General features: G+C 37.8%; 1 protein-coding gene across 1 annotated transcript; it reads left to right on the forward strand.

The window, feature by feature from the left end:
* The first annotated feature begins 1444 nt into the window (after window positions 1–1444).
* On the forward strand, window positions 1445–20043 carry LOC122058027 (oxysterol-binding protein-related protein 3A-like). Its single transcript, XM_042620415.1, has 10 exons — window positions 1445–1895; window positions 3759–3852; window positions 10172–10288; window positions 10401–10473; window positions 10549–10667; window positions 11011–11132; window positions 12187–12363; window positions 12834–12978; window positions 14199–14377; window positions 19594–20043. The coding sequence occupies exons 1-10, from the start codon at window positions 1798–1800 to the stop codon at window positions 19832–19834; spliced, it is 1365 nt and encodes a 454-aa protein (XP_042476349.1). The 5' UTR covers window positions 1445–1797; the 3' UTR covers window positions 19835–20043.
* The last annotated feature ends 169 nt before the right edge of the window (window positions 20044–20212 follow it).

Genomic DNA, 20212 nt, shown 5'->3' on the forward strand with positions numbered 1-20212 from the left:
CACAAGCTGAGTTGTACAACATAAGACTATAGACTAGTATTATGGTCTCTTATAAGACTACTGCCAGTTAATAATGGCAAGTACTGACTCTTTCCCAAAAGGATCAACATCCTCTGTTTTTTTCATCCCTGTTTTTCTTTGTTTTGCTATTTGTAGAACACGACACGTGGACAACATAGGATTCAACGGTCAAGGTTGGGTGAGAATTATTACATCCGGTGCGTTGGTCTTAAAATTGTCCACGTGTCATGTTCTGCAGGTAGTAAAACAAGGAAAAACAGGAATGAGAAAAACAGAGGATTATTTTCCTTCCCAAAAATAGCCACATTTAAAGGGTTTTCATCCCCTCACTCAAGCTTGTCAAATGGCCGTTTAAAATCAATCCAAAACACCAACGTGGTAGTAAGTTTATTGATTTTTGATGCAAGATAGGGAATTGAGCCTGAGATCGTATATTTAATTTACACAATTTTCAATTTGCCTTGATCATCTAGACAACTCATATATAAATAAATTTTACTATTTAATTTAATAATAATTTATCCGTTAATGTAATGACATATTCCTATATATGTTAATGCATCCCCTCGTTGTCCTATCAATGTCTTCGTATTCTTAGATTTTTTTTTAATGATTTATTTTATATTTAAACAAAATGTGCTGAAAATTGATATTTGGTTAAGCATCTTAGGATCAATTTTTTTATACAATTTTAGACTGCTATCATCTATGACGTCTAAGTTGACGGCAATTAACGTGGTTGATTACGGTAGGATGAAGACTTACGATTCTTTGGCTTTGAAGAGATTGAAACACGAACTAGATTGAAGACTATAATGCGAGGTTAAAAGATTTGATATCTATGGTGTTAATGTTAATTAGTAACCGTTGGTGGTGGAGACCTGCAACATCACCGTCTATAAAGAGAACCCACTGACATGAACTGGATGGATCCAAGTTGAGATATGAATCCGTTTAAAGCGATTACCCACCGACGTGAACTGGATCCGTTTCAAGCGACTCGAGAGTCGAGAGTCGAGACACCTATGCACTTCAATTTCCTATTAACACCCAAGTCCTAATGCTGCATCGAGAAGTTTGACCAAAAGTCAGCAATTTCATTCTCAACCATACAAATTCATCTGGTGCTATTTTAGTCATTTAAAAATATCGTTCAGTTTCTTTGGGGCTATTCTCGTCATTTCCATGTTCCAGTGGTGTGAATGTGAGTGTGTGGAATGGAACTGTGGACGTTGGAATTGAAGGACGCATAATGGACAGTAATAACATCGTCTTAAATAGCTAAACAATTAATTAAGGTGCCTTTTCTAGCGTAATAACCACGCGATCAGGTAGCGATCCCTCTTATTAATTAATTAAAAAGATAATAATAGTGATAATAATACCATTTTTTAAAATGCAAAAAGTAAACTTACGTGACCTTTTTGTGGAAAGATATCAGATCTTGGCTTTGAAGTTCAAAGCACTACTGCCGAGCAGTTCCACCTCTGGTCTTCGCTGTTCTCTGATATTCTTCTCTGCTGTCTTTATTCAATTTTGCTTTTATAAGTTCTCTCTCTTGTGCAACTCTTGGAATTTCTCCAATTCGAAACCCTCGGATTCATATTGTGGGGGAATTGATTGAGAGAGGCTTTCGGCTTCTAGTCGGAGAGGAGATCTCATCGAGTAAAATCGCATCCCGGCAATTACAGTTCTTCTTTTTTGTCGGTTATAGATCATTTGATCTTTCGAAGATCTTCTAGACCTGAGAGAGAAATCGAATTAGGTTTTACTAAGATGGCTTCTAAGGATCAGAAGCAGGGTGGTGGCTTTTTCTCGTCCATCGCTTCTAGCCTGTCCAACTTTGGAAACGCGATGCACAAATCTGTCAATGGGTACTTTATCTTTTCTCGATTTAGTCTTTAATTAGCCATTTCTTTTCTTTTTCGTAGTCATCCATATACGCGGTTATGTTGTAAGTTCGAAATGTTCATTTCGACCTAAGAATTAAGAGCCCTTATTATCTATTTGTTATTTCATCTTTAAGTTTATATTTGCTCTATGAACTGAATATCTAGTTCATTTCTCTCTCATTATCTTCTGTATATCCTCATAAGAGCATGATTTATTGTTTGTACATGATTCGAACCATTGAATGACTGTAGTTATTGTCGTCCCAAATTAAATGGCTGCCTATGTTTATCTTTCTTGTCCGTTAAGGAATGTGATCCTGAGGTCAATGAACTTACACCTTACCTGATTCTTTCCGAGAATGCAAAAAACAGGACCTTCTAGTCGATGTGGGGATGTTGTCAACATTAACTTGTTGGAAAACACGCTATTTTGGGTTTTGAACTGGAGAAGTATGTGCTGGTTACCCGAATGGTGTGGCAATTGGTCAAATTATGCGTCGAGGCTGAAACATTGGATGATTGCCTGAAAATTTGAAAAAGGAAGCTGGATTTTGGGTGTTGAATTAAAGAAGTATATGTTCTGTTTTCTTGAATTTTACTGCAAGTGGTAAATTTCAAAGAAGACAGTCTCTTGATTTGGTTTCTGTGTGAGTTTGGAATTATCTTTTGGTAGTAAACCAACCGGTTAGATCCAAGGAAGATATCTTTTACAAAGTGAAGTTGAGATCCCCATTAGGATTGTGAAATGCTTTAGCTATTTGAGAAAACTAATTCTTCTTTATCAGGTAGTCAATTTTCTTAGCATTGTCAAGAATACAATTCGTGAATCAGATGATGTGGATTAGCCATTTGGTTCTGATGATTACCATTGTCTGTAGATGATATTTTTTTAAAATGTGTAAGTTCTGAATTGTCTATATTACTGAAACTTGTTATTTGCTACCCAATCCATTAAAAAAAAAAAATTTGTTCGTTCTTGAAAATGATACTCGCCAGGGTTTGACTCCTTAGGATGGAGAAGGAACAAATTCCTTTTCGAGGCTGGAGGTCTAGTTGTGCTATCTCATGTTGCAGTGTCAGATGTGAAAAATTGCTGTTCTATGTCGAGGGAATGGTTTATTTTGGCTGGAAGCTTTCCTGGAGACGGAGATTTATGTTGACAAATTCTTTTCTGTTGTTGAAAATTACTTAAAATAAACAGGTTTTGACTGAGGAATGCTTAAAATGAACATGTTGCTGGTTTATATCATGCTTACCTCTTAATCTAAATTCTGTTCCTTTTGATTGGTCCTTCTATTAGGATATTCATTTTTCTTTTTGTGGAAAGTTTGTTTCTGTTCATTGTGATTGGTCCTTCTATTAGGATATTCATTTTTCTTATTCTGGAATGGTGGTTCTCTGTAATAAGTCAAGCTGTTACTTCTCATCTTTGCTCCTATATGTTGGATCTTGTCGGCTATTGTAAGGAGGATATTGTATGTAGGACTTATACTATTAAAGGCATAGGATATTTTATGTAGGAGTTATACTATATAGGGCATGATGCTAGTAGCCTAGTATATGGTTTATTTTTCTTATGACTTCTTATAATATAAAGAGCAACCCAGTGCACGAGGCTCCTGCTACTGCAGGGTCTGGGAGGGGCAGTGTCCGCAGCCTTACCCTCTACTTCGCAGAAGAGGTTGTTTCTAAGTTTTGAACCTGTGACCAATATGTTGCAATAGTGCAACTTAACCGTTGTGCCACAAGTGTACGAATTCTTATAATATGCGATGACTAAACTGTTTGAATTCTAGAAATTTTAGTCTATAACTAATGCATGGTACTATTTTTCTCCTTCTCCAGAATGATTGGTTATGAGGGACTGGAAGTTATAAATCCAGAAGGCACTGCAGAAGATGCGGAGGAGGAAGCTCAGAGAGGAAGATGGAAGCAGGAGGTGCTCTATTTTTTCTTCTCCTTTTTTCACATTCTCCTTTTTTTTTTTTTCCCCATGCTTCTCTATTTGTAGACTAGTTTTTGTTTCCTCCTACATCCTTTGGGTTCTGTATGGCCTTTTTGTAATGCTGATTTAGCTTGTAAACCCAAGTATAGAACTAGGGTCCAGCATGTGATGCACTGGGGTGATACCATTCACATTCTAGCTTCTTGTGCAATGTTGAGTTGGCTTATAAGTATACTGGGGCAAGCCATGCCAGATGCTTAAGTGTGGCAGTTGAGGAGATGGTAGTTGAGCAAGGCTATATATGCCCACTGAGGAACTACCTGACTCTTTAATGGAAGGGGAGGGATTCTTCAGCCTAGCCCATTTGTACTCAGGTGGTTTTGGGTGCACATAGAAATTCAGAAATAGAAGTGTCTGTTTATTAAAAGAAAAAAAAAAAGGAAGCGACCAACTGGTTGGTTTTGTACGTGGTATGGGCAGGAAATTGAGTGGGCTTAGGTGGGTTCAGGTTGGATCTAAGGGCATACAGTTACACCGTCTGGTATGGTACCATGCATGCCCGAGCCCATCTCATTGAGTAGTGTAACTAGTGTTGGTAGTCGGTGAAGCCCCAGAACAGCCTGTTTATGGCTGTGGGCTGAACCCAATGCATGGAAAGTCAAGAATTACCAGCCATAGTGCTGCTCTTGGGTAATGAGCATAAAGTTCAAAGTTCATTAGTATGTGCATAGCTGTCAAGGTGTACTAGGCACCTTGGTCGCCTTGTTGGTGATGCTTTGCGTCCAGGCCCCCTAGTCCCCTACAATGCCTTGGGTGACTGGGTCACCTAGATGCCGTGACAACTATGAATAGCAAACCTTCACTCTGTATTTATGTTTAAACAGTTTATGTCAGGGTTGCTTTGACCTTTTTCTTGGCCCCCTCCCCCTGCTCCACAACCCCCCCCCCCCACCAAAAAAAAGTTGCTTCCATTATCTGCTAAGCAGTTTCTGCGTTGATGTGATAAAGAATTTAATTTATTTTTAGTATCTTCATGGTATATTTATTTCTGTAAAATTTGATGGATGTTTTATTTTGGGTGTAAAATCACTGACTCATGGAAGATGATCATAACTAAGTAGTGATAATTATAGTTCTTAAAAACAGACTGAACCTCTGACTGAACCAGAAAACCCATAATGAACACATTTCTGGTTCATGGAATTCAATGCGAAAAACCAGGAGCAGAAATGTTTTTGGTTCACTGTATAGTCTGGTTTTAAAAACCGGGAGATAATAATCTAACATTCTAACTACAGTTGTCCATGTGCATGCCTGATGCTATTAGATGATGGGAACCTCCTTTTTTAGTAATTTTTGTTTCATGTTTTAGTGTGTTTTAGATGAATTTTCAGGATCTAGCTACAGTTGTCCATGTGTATGCCTGATGTTATTAGATGTTGGAAACAGCTGTAAGCCTCATTTCTTAGTAATGTTTGTTTCATGTTTTATTGCTTTTTACATGGATTTTCCTGATCTTTAAGTTTGGTTACCTAATGTGAGGAAGCAACAGCATAGTTCTTTTCAACCTTATTTTTCTGTGTCTTCAAGCCATTTTTAACATTGTTAATGGAATACTGAACAGTTTCTCTTCTGTTTTGAGTTTCTGATGAAAATGCAAGAGGACAGAATGTCTTGCAATCAAATTAACAGCAAAAAAAAATAAGAATAGAGGGCTTTATGGAGAAGCAAGTCTGAAGGGAACCGTTAGGAAGAATTCTGTTAATCTGAGAGATTCACATTTTAGAGCCTCATCGATTTTGAAATCTATGTAGCTGGTATGATTTAATTAAAGATGCGCTCAACTTTAAGCTTCATCAGTGGTAATATGCTCGTAAAGCTAACGTTACTTGAAAGAGCTGTAATCTGCTGCAAGTCCTACATTCACAGTCCCAGGAGGGATGGTGATGCAATATTCTACTAGAAAAGGAGAAAGAAAACCAGTTCATGTGGGTTTGATTGGTCTGGATCAATTCTGAATCAGTTGTCTGGTTTACACTTAGCATGCATATTGTTCATGCCTGATTCTGTTTGGTTTTTATTTTTCTCATATGATTATATTGTAATAGCGGGGCTGCATTAGGTTACTATAAAACACCCGGGCTTCAAATCGCAAGGTGGTTGGATGGATCAAACACCTGATCGAACACATGTATTCCTGGATCAAATGCAAGTTTCTACACCAATGAAGATGAAGAGCAAAGACAAAGCTTTTAATTGATGAAAATTTGTATACAATGCTATGCTCCCTTACAAACTTATATAGATTACTCAAAAATAAACTTAAACACTAAAAAGGAAAGGCCTAACCCAATCCTTAAATAATAAGGTAATATAAACTGACTATGAAATTGAAATAATAAAGGAAACTGACTCGACACAGGACTGGACTTATAGATTCCTAGTCCAGCCTAAGTAAAGCACTTAATAACAATTAAAATAAGGGTAATTTACAACGCCACCCCCTGGAGAATGCCAATATTATAGGGACACCCCCTCTCTTTCACCAAATTGGACTCGGATCCCCTGCCGTCAGTCAGTGTTACAAAATGCTTTGAAATGACGTTTTTGCCCTTATGAGTAAAACACTGGTAAGTTACCCATTTCATTATCCCAAAATACCCCTCTTTACTTTTTTACCATTTCATTCTCCTTCTCTCCTCTACCAAAGGTTCAGATGAGTTCCAGCCAAGATAAACAGGACAGTCGCCGGCGAGTTTTGCCGTGCTAAGGTTTTCTCTCTCTCTCTCTCTCTCTGTTTTTCCACCAGGTTCGGCTGAAGTTTTTTTTTTTTTCTATGTTTTTTTTTTCTATGTTTTTTCTCTATGCCGAGTTTTGCGTTCTCTCTCTCTCTCTCTCTCTCTCTCTGTTTTTCCACCAGGTTCGGCTGAAATTTTTTTTTTTCTATGTTTTTTCTCTGTGCTTCGTCCCGGTTCAGCTGAAAGTAGAGCTGAGTTTCTTTTCTTTCTCTGATTTTTCTCTCTTTTTTTGTTTTCCTGATGTTTCTCTGTTCCGCTCTTCTAGCCTTTTGAAGAATTGAAAGTACTCTTCGTCCCCTCCAACTGGTTCAATCCATGCTCTAAGGGCTGCTTGTCTCCATACTTTATTGATTCACTACTCAAAGTTAGGTTGTGAGTTAGGTTTTCTTCTTCAATCGATTTTGGGAATAAAATCTTTAAGGGCAATTTCGGCACTCCCCTATTTTTAAGGGTAAAATGGTATTTTAAAAAAATATGAACTGCTGATATCAACATTCTTGGTATATTCTGTAATGTTAACTGACGGCAGGGGGTCCGAGTCCAATTTGGTGAAAGAGAGGGGGTGTCCTTATAATATTGGCATTCTCCAGGGGGTGGCGTTGTAAATTACCCTTAAAATAAATAAATAAAGACACTTAACTAACTAATCCCCTATTCCCATATGCGTAGCCTATATCCATATTATAGGCCTATTAAAGTGGCACATTACAATGAGAACACATGGGATCAAAGGCCTATAACACATACATAACCCAACCCAAAGCTTGCTTATTTATAATAAGATACGGCCATTTAGGTGACTTAGCTGCATCAACCTATAGTTAAACGAAGAAAGTTGGAGCATTAGGCTGACTTCTTCATGTATGTCGCCATTGATATACTTGGATAGGTTTGGCAAAGGGTGGGACAGCAGTTACAGACTCCTCTAGATCCCAGGAGTGGAGAGAAGAATGTCAAAGAGCTCTTCCTTGCGTATAGAATGAACAGGAATATAAAAAATTTGACCTTCAGAAGAAAATAGGAAGTACCCTCAAAGAATGTAACATCAGCACCGACAAAAAAATGATGAGTAAAGTGGATGATAGAATTTGTTATCAATGCTGTGTGAGTCAATGGATCTCTTCATTATAAGTGATGGTTCAAAACTTTCCAGAAAGGAAAATATGTTCGCAGCATATACCTTGGTTGAACATTTTTTTTTTTTGGTTGGGGGGGGGGGGGNCCCCCCCCCCACCAAAAAAAAGTTGCTTCCATTATCTGCTAAGCAGTTTCTGCGTTGATGTGATAAAGAATTTAATTTATTTTTAGTATCTTCATGGTATATTTATTTCTGTAAAATTTGATGGATGTTTTATTTTGGGTGTAAAATCACTGACTCATGGAAGATGATCATAACTAAGTAGTGATAATTATAGTTCTTAAAAACAGACTGAACCTCTGACTGAACCAGAAAACCCATAATGAACACATTTCTGGTTCATGGAATTCAATGCGAAAAACCAGGAGCAGAAATGTTTTTGGTTCACTGTATAGTCTGGTTTTAAAAACCGGGAGATAATAATCTAACATTCTAACTACAGTTGTCCATGTGCATGCCTGATGCTATTAGATGATGGGAACCTCCTTTTTTAGTAATTTTTGTTTCATGTTTTAGTGTGTTTTAGATGAATTTTCAGGATCTAGCTACAGTTGTCCATGTGTATGCCTGATGTTATTAGATGTTGGAAACAGCTGTAAGCCTCATTTCTTAGTAATGTTTGTTTCATGTTTTATTGCTTTTTACATGGATTTTCCTGATCTTTAAGTTTGGTTACCTAATGTGAGGAAGCAACAGCATAGTTCTTTTCAACCTTATTTTTCTGTGTCTTCAAGCCATTTTTAACATTGTTAATGGAATACTGAACAGTTTCTCTTCTGTTTTGAGTTTCTGATGAAAATGCAAGAGGACAGAATGTCTTGCAATCAAATTAACAGCAAAAAAAATAAGAATAGAGGGCTTTATGGAGAAGCAAGTCTGAAGGGAACCGTTAGGAAGAATTCTGTTAATCTGAGAGATTCACATTTTAGAGCCTCATCGATTTTGAAATCTATGTAGCTGGTATGATTTAATTAAAGATGCGCTCAACTTTAAGCTTCATCAGTGGTAATATGCTCGTAAAGCTAACGTTACTTGAAAGAGCTGTAATCTGCTGCAAGTCCTACATTCACAGTCCCAGGAGGGATGGTGATGCAATATTCTACTAGAAAAGGAGAAAGAAAACCAGTTCATGTGGGTTTGATTGGTCTGGATCAATTCTGAATCAGTTGTCTGGTTTACACTTAGCATGCATATTGTTCATGCCTGATTCTGTTTGGTTTTTATTTTTCTCATATGATTATATTGTAATAGCGGGGCTGCATTAGGTTACTATAAAACACCCGGGCTTCACATCGCAAGGTGGTTGGATGGATCAAACACCTGATCGAACACATGTATTCCTGGATCAAACGCAAGTTTCTACACCAATGAAGATGAAGAGCAAAGACAAAGCTTTTTATTGATGAAAATTTGTATACAATGCTATGCTCCCTTACAAACTTATATAGATTACTCAAAAATAAACTTAAACACTAAAAAGGAAAGGCCTAACCCAATCCTTAAATAATAAGGTAATATAAACTGACTATGAAATTGAAATAATAAAGGAAACTGACTCGACACAGGACTGGACTTATAGATTCCTAGTCCAGCCCAAGTAAAGCACTTAATAACAATTAAAATAAATAAATAAAGACACTTAACTAACTAATCCCCTATTCCCATATGCGTAGCCTATATCCATATTATAGGCCTATTAAAGTGGCACATTACAATGAGAGCACATGGGATCAAAGGCCTATAACACATACATAACCCAACCCAAAGCTTGCTTATTTATAATAAGATACGGCCATTTAGGTGACTTAACTGCATCAACCTATAGTTAAACGAAGAAAGTTGGAGCATTAGGCTGACTTCTTCATGTATGTCGCCATTGATATACTTGGATAGGTTTGGCAAAGGGTGGGACAGCAGTTACAGACTCCTCTAGATCCCAGGAGTGGAGAGAAGAATGTCAAAGAGCTCTTCCTTGCGTATAGAATGAACAGGAATATAAAAAATTTGACCTTCAGAAGAAAATAGGAAGTACCCTCAAAGAATGTAACATCAGCACCGACAAAAAAATGATGAGTAAAGTGGATGATAGAATTTGTTATCAATGCTGTGTGAGTCAATGGATCTCTTCATTATAAGTGATGGTTCAAAACTTTCCAGAAAGGAAAATATGTTCGCAGCATATACCTTGGTTGAACATTTTTTTTTTTTTTGGTTGGGGGGGGTGGGGGTGGGATACGAGGCTGGGTTGACTAGCTGATTGTTGGGAGTATGTTTGCAGTATTTTCCTTGTTATGCTCGGATGAAGCTTTGGTGAGTCTGGAGTACCTTTTTCAGTTTTCGATGTCTTTATATGTTTTCAACTCTTGTTCTCCTGCAGGATAGAGACAGTTACTGGAAGATGATGCACAAGTATATAGGCTCAGATGTTACATCAATGGTAACACTTCCTGTTTTTATTTTTGAGCCAATGACAATGCTTCAGAAAATGGCAGAGGTGGGTACAATTTGTTTTTTCAATTTTCATGTGTGTAATGTTTATGTAATATATAATTGATGCTGTTCTATTGCTCATAAAATAATATGACTAACGACTTTGGTCGTCACAGTTAATGGAGTACCCCTACTTGTTAGATCAGGCTGATGAATGTGAGGATCCCTACATGCGGTTGGTTTATGCTTGTAAGTATTCACTTGGATTGAAGTGTTTGTACTTGTATGTATTTCATACGCAGGAACTTATGGTTTCACTTTCAGCATCATGGGCAATATCTGTCTACTTTGCATATCAACGAACCTGGAAACCTTTTAATCCTATACTTGGCGAGACTTATGAAATGGCTAATCATGGTGGGATTACTTTCATTGCAGAGCAGGTGAGTCATTTGGGACCATGATTTTCCTTAAATGTGTTTTACTCTTGGCTTCTTTTGCTTTTGATATGAAATGGTTAATCATGGTGTGATTACTTTCATTGCAGAGCAGGTGAGTTATTGGGACCATGATTTTCCTTAGATGTGTTTTACTCTTGGCTTATTTTGCTTTTGATATTTTCTTCTGCATGTTTTTGTTGTCTTTGGTAAAACTTGTATATGCCATTGGTTTGTCTTCTCTCACCCAGGGGGACTTTTACATTAATGTCAGGCCTGGTTGGAATATTTTACCATGTTTTTTTAGTCCTTGATGGTGTAGTGTGTTATAATTCCTTTTCTATTTCAGGTGAGTCATCATCCTCCAATGAGTGCTGGGCATGCGGAAAATGAACATTTTACTTATGATGTCACATCCAAACTAAAGACCAAATTTTTAGGAAATTCAGTTGACGTCTATCCTGTTGGAAGGTGAGCTGAATTTCTCTCTCCCTTCCTCCATCCAAAAACTGAAAGAGAAAAGGTTCTTCTTCTTTTGGCATCTTCTCAAAATTATATGAAAAGAGTAACCCAGTGCACGAGGCTCCCGCTACTGCAGGGTCTGGGAAGGGCAAGTGTACACTGCCTTACCCCTGCTCTGCAGGAGAAGCTGTTTCAAAGTTTTGAATCTTCTCAAAGTTATGTACTTAATTAAATTCCTGCGGCCCCCCCCCCCAAAAAAACACACACCAAAAAAAAAAAATTGTAAATTAATTGTATACATTATTTTGCCATGATCTTCTTTAGAGCACATATTTTGTATGCATTAATTGTAAATTCCCCTGTAGTTTCAGTGGAGGACTTTCTGTAGAACAGTCATGTGAAGGTAGATGGTTTGCCCTTTTAGGCTTGGTTTTTAAGACTGAAGGATTACACATAGGGATGATCCATTCAGTTTTGGGACCTGGTTTGGTTTGTTGGAATTAATTCCATGTCATGTTTGGGTTTGTACCTCCAAGAAATTATGTAGGTTTTTTAAGTCTCTCCCCCCCCCACCCCCCCTTTTCCCCCCAATCTTGATATGTTAATTATTCCCTTATCTGCCATGATCTACAGTGTTGACGGAATGTATTTGGTTTTGGTGAGCCGGAACCCATTCTGAATTCAAGACATTGATGTCCCTAGTTTTTTCGAGTTTTACTTTATGTTTATTTTATATATTTGGTTTCACTGTCATTGCTTATTAGTCAGGATTCGTTTTTCCCTACTTGCATCATCTTGAATTCCAATTTAATCTCAGATTGTCATCGCAACCAGTATGCTCCTCCCAACCATAGTTGTCACGGTGTATGGGTGACTCAAGGCGTTGGAGGGGGCCTGGATGCAAGGTGACACCAACAAGGTGCCAAGGTGCCAAGGTGCCTGGACGCCTAGACAACTATGCTCCCTACTCTCTCTCTTTATTATGTTTGAATGACTTAATTTAGCTCTAACACTGTATTGGAGGCAAATAGTTTCTTATGTCTTTGTATTATATGGTGAGCAGGACGCGCGTGACGCTTAAAAGAGATGGTGTAGTCCTTGATTTAGTGCCTCCTCCCACTAAAGTTAACAATCTTATATTTGGGCGGACCTGGGTTGATTCTCCTGGCGAGATGATCATGACAAATTTGACAACTGGGGACAAGGTTGTGCTATATTTTCAACCATGCGGCTGGTTTGGGTATGGCTATATCACTACCTTTCTTGATGGATTTGATGCTTTTTATTTAGTGCAGCTAGAGGTTATTTCGAGGCACATGTCTATGGATGGTAGAGCATTTGATATCATTCCTCCACATACTGCTTTCTTCTCCTGTTCTCATTTCTGTATAACAGTCTATTTTAAATTATAGATGGTGTTTGGTGATCCTATCTCACATTAAATTTTGCAGATATATGTTGACTGTATTTGATATTTCCAGTGATGAGTCATTGTGATTATGGCTGTATTGCATCATCTGTCTCTGAGATTTTTGGGTTGAGGTCTAAGAGAGGAATGCTTAGTTAAATATTTTAATTCGATTTCATCTAGCATTTTCTCCTTTGGCTCAGTTCACTATCTCCAACCCCCAGTCCCCCTCACCTTATCTTTATAATTTTATTTCCGTCACTCATGTATGGTTTCTTACTAGAACTGATAATTGATTGTAGGGCTGGTCGATATGAAGTGGATGGATATGTATATAATGCTGCTGAGGAGCCAAAAATATTGATGACTGGGAAATGGAACGAGTCAATGAGTTATCAACCTTGTGATATGGAAGGCGAGCCACTCCAAGGCACTGAACTTAAAGAGGTGAAACTTTTATCTTAACTTCTGTTGGTTGTGATTGCTAGTTTTACACTCTAATGAAATCAACAGTAGGATAAGAGTATGAAATTCTCTTTATATACAAATTTGTGTTTCTATTGCACCATTTGTGGGATTTTTTCCCATCTGTTGATACGAGTTGGTGAAATGGTTCTTCTTTCAATTCTTTGGGGTTGAAACATGGATTCTAATCAATCTTCTTGTTCTCTCTGCAGTAGACATGGTCAAATTATTCCATTCTTGCTGGAAATGAATTTTGTAGAGGAAACTGTCTGGAGATACCCTTATACCTCAAAACCAGTGGTAGGAAAGGGGAGGGGGGAGGTTGGGGAAAGCAAAAAAAGTAAGGAAAGTAGGCTGAGATTGCTGTGGGTGAAAACTAATGATGTTATTGGTGGTTTGGTGTAGATTGAAATACTATGGAAGAAGAAAAAAGGTAGAAGACTGGAAGGAATTTAAATTGGGTTAGTGGGTAGCTCATTCTTTAGCCTAGGATATCTCCCTTGATAGGGTTGAATGGATATGTACAATTTATAGATATCCCAAATGGTTGTGAGAAGGATTAGATAGTATTGATGATGATAAGTTATTGTCCATGCTCCTAAAATTTTGGATTAACTCTTAAATCAGATGTTCATGCATTCTCTGCCATAATTTACTAGATAGCTGGATATTATGTTCTTGTGGTTGATGACTATTATCTTATTCAGCTTTCAATTGCTCTCATAGTTTGGTTGTAAAACTTCTAATTTCACATATGTGGATCCTGCTTGGACTCATATCGCTCATCTTGTAAATGACTAAAAGATAGTTAACTGCTTGAAAAACTATGAAGGGTCAATGATGGTTCAGTGATATTTTGAAAGGTCACTAATGTTTATGGTGAATCCTGCTCTTAGCCAACCCAGCTGGCTGTTACCATCCCTACGCTACCTACTTTTGGGTTTATGTTATGAGGGAGGTTTTCCTAGCATCCAAACTGATGGTTATTATGCTTTGATTCTTGAGGTGTCACAGCAGACTATTCAGCTCCACCTCCCCCCCAACCCCCACCCACCCCAAAAAAAAAAAAAAAAAAACACACACACACACAAACACTAAAGTTGGTTGTCATTTCTCAGGGTTTTTATCTTTAGTTTGGACAAAAATGACTTCATTTTTTGCAGACACTAATTGCTGGTTATTCTGTTGGCACTGCTCAACAGGTATGGAGGGTGGCTGCCGTTCCACCGAATGACAAATTCCAGTATACATATTTTGCACATAAAATAAACAGCTTTGACACTGCACCCAGAAAGTTGTTGGCATCTGATTCTCGTTTGCGTCCGGATAGATATGCACTTGAGAAGGGTGATCTATCAAAAGCTGGTGCTGAAAAGAGCAGGTCTCTCTCTCTCTCTCTCTCTCTCTCTCTCTCTGTCTCTCTCTGTGCGTGTGCGTGTGCGTGTGCGTGTGTAAAGCAACCTAGGTTCCAAAATCCTCATTTTGGGTTGCAATTGGCCCACAGATGACAAATCAATGGGACAATAGCAACTCTGTAAATATAGTGAAGTTTTGAACCTTTTAGGTAAGGTAAAGAGGAACAAGACTTAGGAAAATAGGGCTTTTCTGGAATTCTGAATAAGATAAGAGGATAAATAGAATTATTCTCAGAAATAGAGGGGCTTATGACTTATTTTATAAGAAGCTTAACAGTAAATAAGAAAAGAAGTTGTCTTCATCCTCCCGATTAAAATCAAGTTAGTGGTAGAGAGGTTTTCTTGTGATTTATCCAGCCTCTTACCCAGGGCTTTACACTTATTGAGAATTTAGGAATAGGCTTGCAGTTCCCTGATTTATCTATTCCAACCCACAACCACTCCAAATCTTAATGAATATTTTATTAATATATTTATGGACCAGTGGGGGTGGGCCTTCGCACAACAATAAGGTTCCATTGCAATCTAGTGGTCATGGGTTTGAGTCGGGAAACAGCCTCCGGGGGTAAGGTTGCGTACATTATGACCCTCCCCAGACCTTGCAGTGGTGGGAGACTCGTGCACTTTGTACACCCTTTTAATTTCTCACAGGAGGATTGGTTTGAGATAAAAACTATGGAGTTTAGGTCGCCCAAGGGTGTGGATTAACTCCCAAAGTTTCAGCTAGATCTTGGTAGTAGTGATGCTGGAATTCTTCTGAGACCAGCAACGTCACTCAACAGAGAAAAGGGAAGAATATGAAAGAAAAGATTGAGGGAGGAATCCAACCTGAGAAGCAAAGTATCAGGAGAAGAATTCCAGGTCGAGTAAAGGAGAAGAAATCACTAGTTGGATGTTTCATGCTCTCACAGCAGCCACATAAACAAAGAAAATCCCATTCAACTCTACTCTAATTGATGGGAAGCTTACATATATAAATCAAAAGGTAAAGATTCTTGATCGTATCCTAACACAAGTTTCAAACCATCTTGGACTTGAGACTCCTAACTTGCTAACGTTGACTGCTAAACATAGAATTGTATAGTAATTATCAGATACCAAATATAACCCCAACAAATAAATAAATCCTTAGATGAGTCTATTGGATCGAAATCCAGGTTTGGACCCAATTATTCTTGGCCTGGGCTTCCGGAGTGGTTTATAATGGTCTGACCATGATAATGTTACTGCATCAGTGCGTCTTTATCCCTCTTCTTTTTCATGTCCATGTGTGTTGTCTTTTTTCCTGTCCTGTCTTGTTCAATTTCCATGCATCTTAGAAATAATTTGTGATTATCATTAACAGTAGATATCTAAATCAGGAGAATAGAATGGGTAATGTAGGAATGGATTGGACCACCAAACCAGACCCAAGACTGCAGGAACTTTTAAACTAAGAACAACCAAAACCACCCAATAAATAGTAAACAGCAACAACAGTCCAACTTAAACCAGTCAACAGTCCTGATTGTTTTGGCAGCAGTAGAACCTTGAAAACAAACTTGAAAGAAATAAGAAAGCTTGAAGAAAACCTCCTGGACTTTACGCCGCAAGGAGTCGCTTGGATCAAACACCAAACCCTTCTTCTTTGATCAAGCACAAAGAACCCTCATAGAGGAGAAACGCAGTAACATCTTTTTTTGTTCATAAAATCGTCTCTCTATGATGAGAGCTCTCCTTTATTTATAATAATGATGGGGTTGCAAGAAAATAGAAACTAACTTTAGTTTCCAAAAACTGAAATAGGAAACAAAAATTAGAAACTCACCTAGTTACTAAACCTAAAATTAGAAACTTACAAAATAGAAAGTCCTTTAGTTACTAAAACTGGAAATAGAAACTAACTTATGACTGAAAATTAGAAACTAACTAGGTACTGAAATTAGAAACTAATAACCCCATTTAAAAAGGAAACTAAAGAAAAATGAAACAAATCACTGAATCCCGTATGCAACCTTAGAACCCCTAGTTTAGACCCATCAAAGTAGTCCAATACACTCCAAACCACATGGACTGAAGGTCCAACACGTATACAACCCAACCCTAAGCTTATTCCTAATAAGACAAGCCTATTTTGGTAATTAATCTGCATCAACTCTTCCCATCTTGAAAAAATTCGCCCTCGAATTTTGCAGTGATAAGGAGGAAACAACATGTGCGTAGCAGCTTTAACCATTCCCAAACAAAATTCTGGTTGCTTGTAGACTTTTGGAAGGTAGTCTTCAAGGTGTGGAGCTTTCTCTTCAAAGAACCATGATGGCATAACAAACTCTATATGCTCAACCTCTGAATCAATACCAACTGTGAATGTCGTGTGCATAGAGTTGTCAATGTTGGTAACCTTCTCATCAAGGATTGGAACAAACGCTTCCTTTTCATCATGAATCTCAAAGACTTGTTGTAGAGTTCTTTCAATCACTACCTCATCTTCCACATCTTTAGTCTTGTCTATTATGCTCTTTTCAATGTAGAATCCTTCACTGGAGTCTTCTTTCTCTTGACCTTCTGTCTTTGAAGCTTCAAGAACCATCTCTTCAATGTGAACCTTAACTTCAAGTTCTTTTGGTTTGAATAGAGGTATCTTCACTTCACATAGAGGAGTTGTGACTCTTGGGGGTATTGAAGTGTTAGGTTTAGTGGCTGAAAAATTCTTCTTGACCTCCCTAGCTTGGTAACCAAACCTTCTACTTGGCTGTTCCATAAGTTCCTTTGCTCGAAGAGCCTTGTCAAAGCAATCTCTCATTGTATACACATCAACACCAATTCCCCTATTAATTTCAGCTCGTAATCCCAGTCGAAACTGAGAAAGTAATTGCCTCTCATTCTTCCTAATGCCTGTGCAAGAATAAAGTGCATCAAACTTATTCATATACTCCACCACAGTCATATTTCCTTGATGAAGAGAGTTCAGCTGGTCTTGTATACGAGCTCTAAAATTATGTGGCAAGTACTTATCAGATAGTTCTTGCTTCATCTCTTCCCATGTAGTAGGTTCTCTACCACAGTCCTCCAGTTCATACTCATAGGTTCTCCACCAATCACGGGCAGCCTCAACTAGCTTGGCACGAGCTAGTTTCATCTTCCGTTCCTCAGGTAACTTATAATAGTCAAAATAGTCATCTACTGCCACTACCCAATCATAGAACAATTGGGGGTCATATCTCCCATCAAACTGCTTCAGATCGAGCTTGACCTTATGTGAATCTCCAGAATACCTCTGTTGTACTTGACGCTCAGTCTCAAAATATCCTCTTACATATTCTTCAAAAGTAGGTTGTGCTACCGGAACCCTTTGTGGTGTTCTCAGATTAGGGTTTGCTCTCCTGTTAGTCAAATGAGCAACTACATTCAATGGAGTTTCTACTTCGGGTGTTGTACGTGAATTGCCAATAGGCGGTTGTGGTGGGGTCTCTTCATTCAACAACCTGGCATCCAATTCAGCCTTCAATTCAGTTTTCCATTTTAGTAGAAACTCCATAATAGAAGCTAGGGTGGGGGTGTTGTTCTCAGCCATGATCTGATACCACTTAATGTAGGAATGGATTGGACCACCAAACCAGACCCAAGACTGCAGTAACTTTTAAACTAAGAACAACCAAAACCACCCAATAGTAAACAGCAACAACAGTCCTGATTGTTTTGGCAGCAGTAAAACCTTGAAAACAAACTTGAAAGAAATAAGAAAGCTTGAAGAAAACCTCCTGGACTTCACGCCGCAAGGAGTCGCTTGGATCAAACACCAAACCCTTCTTCTTTGATCAAACACAAAGAACCCTCATAGAGGACAAACACAATAGCATCTTTTTTTGTTCATAAAATCGTCTCTCTATGATGAGAGCTCTCCTTTATTTATAATAATGATGGGGTTACAAGAAAATAGAAACTAACTTTAGTTTCCAAAAACTGAAATAGGAAACAAAAATTAGAAACTCACCTAGTTACTAAACCTAAAATTAGAAACTTACAAAATAGAAAGTCCTTTAGTTACTAAAACTGGAAATAGAAACTAACTAGGTACTGAAATTAGAAATTAAATAACCCCATCTAAAAAGGAAACTAAAGAAAAAGAAAACAAATCACTGAATCCCGTATGCAACCTTAGAACCCCTAGTTTAGACCCATCAAAGTAGTCCAATACACTCCAAACCACATGGACTGAAGGTCCAACACGTATACAACCCAACCCTAAGCTTATTCCTAATAAAACAAGCCTATTTTGGTAATTAGTCTGCATCAATGGGAGGAACATCTCCTTGGTTCATGTTTTATATTTCACAGTTGCAGGTGTTAGGGGTCACCATTTTCATGGGTCTCATAGAGGAGATTCCTAGAATTAAAATCGTCCAAGGCATTAAATTACTGTCATTTTTATGGACAGTATTGTTTTTAGTTGTGAAATAGATGGAATAGAGTGGATGAGTCTTGTAAGATCTCGGCTGTTGGCATTTCCTGTCATGTGTTTCAATAGGTTGGGTTCCAGCCATAAAACACTATTATTTGCAGGCGGTTTGGGTCCTGGTATGACATCGTTCTGGGCCTGGCCTTGAAACTTGGGTGATTAATTAGGCATCTAGTACAATTGATATTTAAGATGGAAATCCCACTATTACTTTGAATCTTGTGATTGTAGAAAAGAAGAAAGGGTGAAATTATGAAAGTTTACTGATTTACAGAATTCTCTAGGGAAATTTCGTCCTTATGTAATTATCGAGTGGTCTTTACTGACCCACCCATTTGTACCTTGTTGGTTGCATTTTTATGGATTTTGGATTCTTCAACCATTGATTGGGTATGAAGAATTGGATTCAGAATCATTGTCAGGTTCCGTAAAAAGAATTGGATCGAGTCTTCTATCAATCGGGGTTGGGTTTTCTAGGTGATTGTTTTCATGACTCTACAACATTGGCAGAACTACTTTTGGGTGCCTCAAGTTTGAGGTCTTTCATAGCGCTCCAATTTGACCACAGGAGTTAGAAACCATAATGGAACTTATTTGATTGTGATTAGTTAAATGTTATGATCTTAGAAACAAGAGCAAAGAGAGAGTCGTCTCTGTGTCTTTCTTTTCATTTTTAGACTGATGATAGATTTGTTTTCCTGAATTATAGAGTTCTTTATTTAACGAACCATCTATATTTTTTAGTCTCGAGGAGAGGCAGAGAGCTGAAAAGAGAAATCGGGAGGTGAAAGGCCATCAATTTGCACCAAGATGGTTTGACTTTACTGATGAAATCACTCCAACACCTTGGGGCGACTTGGAAGTGTACCAGTACAATGGAAAGTACACCACACATCGCGCAGCTGTAAATAGCTCTGATGGCATTGAAGAAGTTGATAACAGATCTATTGAGTTCAACCCATGGCAGTATGGAAGTGTTGAATGATTGATTTTTCCCTTCCCTTTAGCCCTTTATATGCTGGATTGCTTACTTTTGCTGTTCTTGATCTTGTCTTCTTATGGCTAGCAGCAACAAAACCTAGTACATGTAATCTGTAGAATTTGTATTTTTTTTCTTAAAATGTGTACATTGCATCCGATTTTCATATTTTATTTTATATTGATTTATCCTAAGAAATCTATTTGTTAAATAAACTATCTCCCTTTCACTAAAAAAATAAATTAAATAAATAAACTATTGCCCCATTGTCCATTTTCCAGGTAAAATTTGTGTGGAAGATGAATGTTCCTTTTACTTGGCTTTTACCAATATTTCTGTGTTGGAAATATTTCAGAATATAAGTTGCAGCTCATACTTCTTATT

The sequence above is a fragment of the Macadamia integrifolia genome, chromosome 12 (genome assembly GCF_013358625.1).
Source record: "Macadamia integrifolia cultivar HAES 741 chromosome 12, SCU_Mint_v3, whole genome shotgun sequence".
Lineage (NCBI taxonomy): Eukaryota > Viridiplantae > Streptophyta > Magnoliopsida > Proteales > Proteaceae > Macadamia > Macadamia integrifolia.

Excerpts from the sequence above, each read along its gene's own strand:
- LOC122058027 (XM_042620415.1), top strand. The coding sequence starts at position 1,798 with ATGGCTTCTAAGGATCAGAAGCAGGGTGGTGGCTTTTTCTCGTCCATC. Across the intron at positions 10,668-11,010 it reads TTACTTTCATTGCAGAGCAG|GTGAGTCATCATCCTCCAAT; the intron begins GTGAGTCATTTG and ends TTTCTATTTCAG. Across the intron at positions 14,378-19,593 it reads GCTGGTGCTGAAAAGAGCAG|TCTCGAGGAGAGGCAGAGAG; the intron begins GTCTCTCTCTCT and ends TATATTTTTTAG.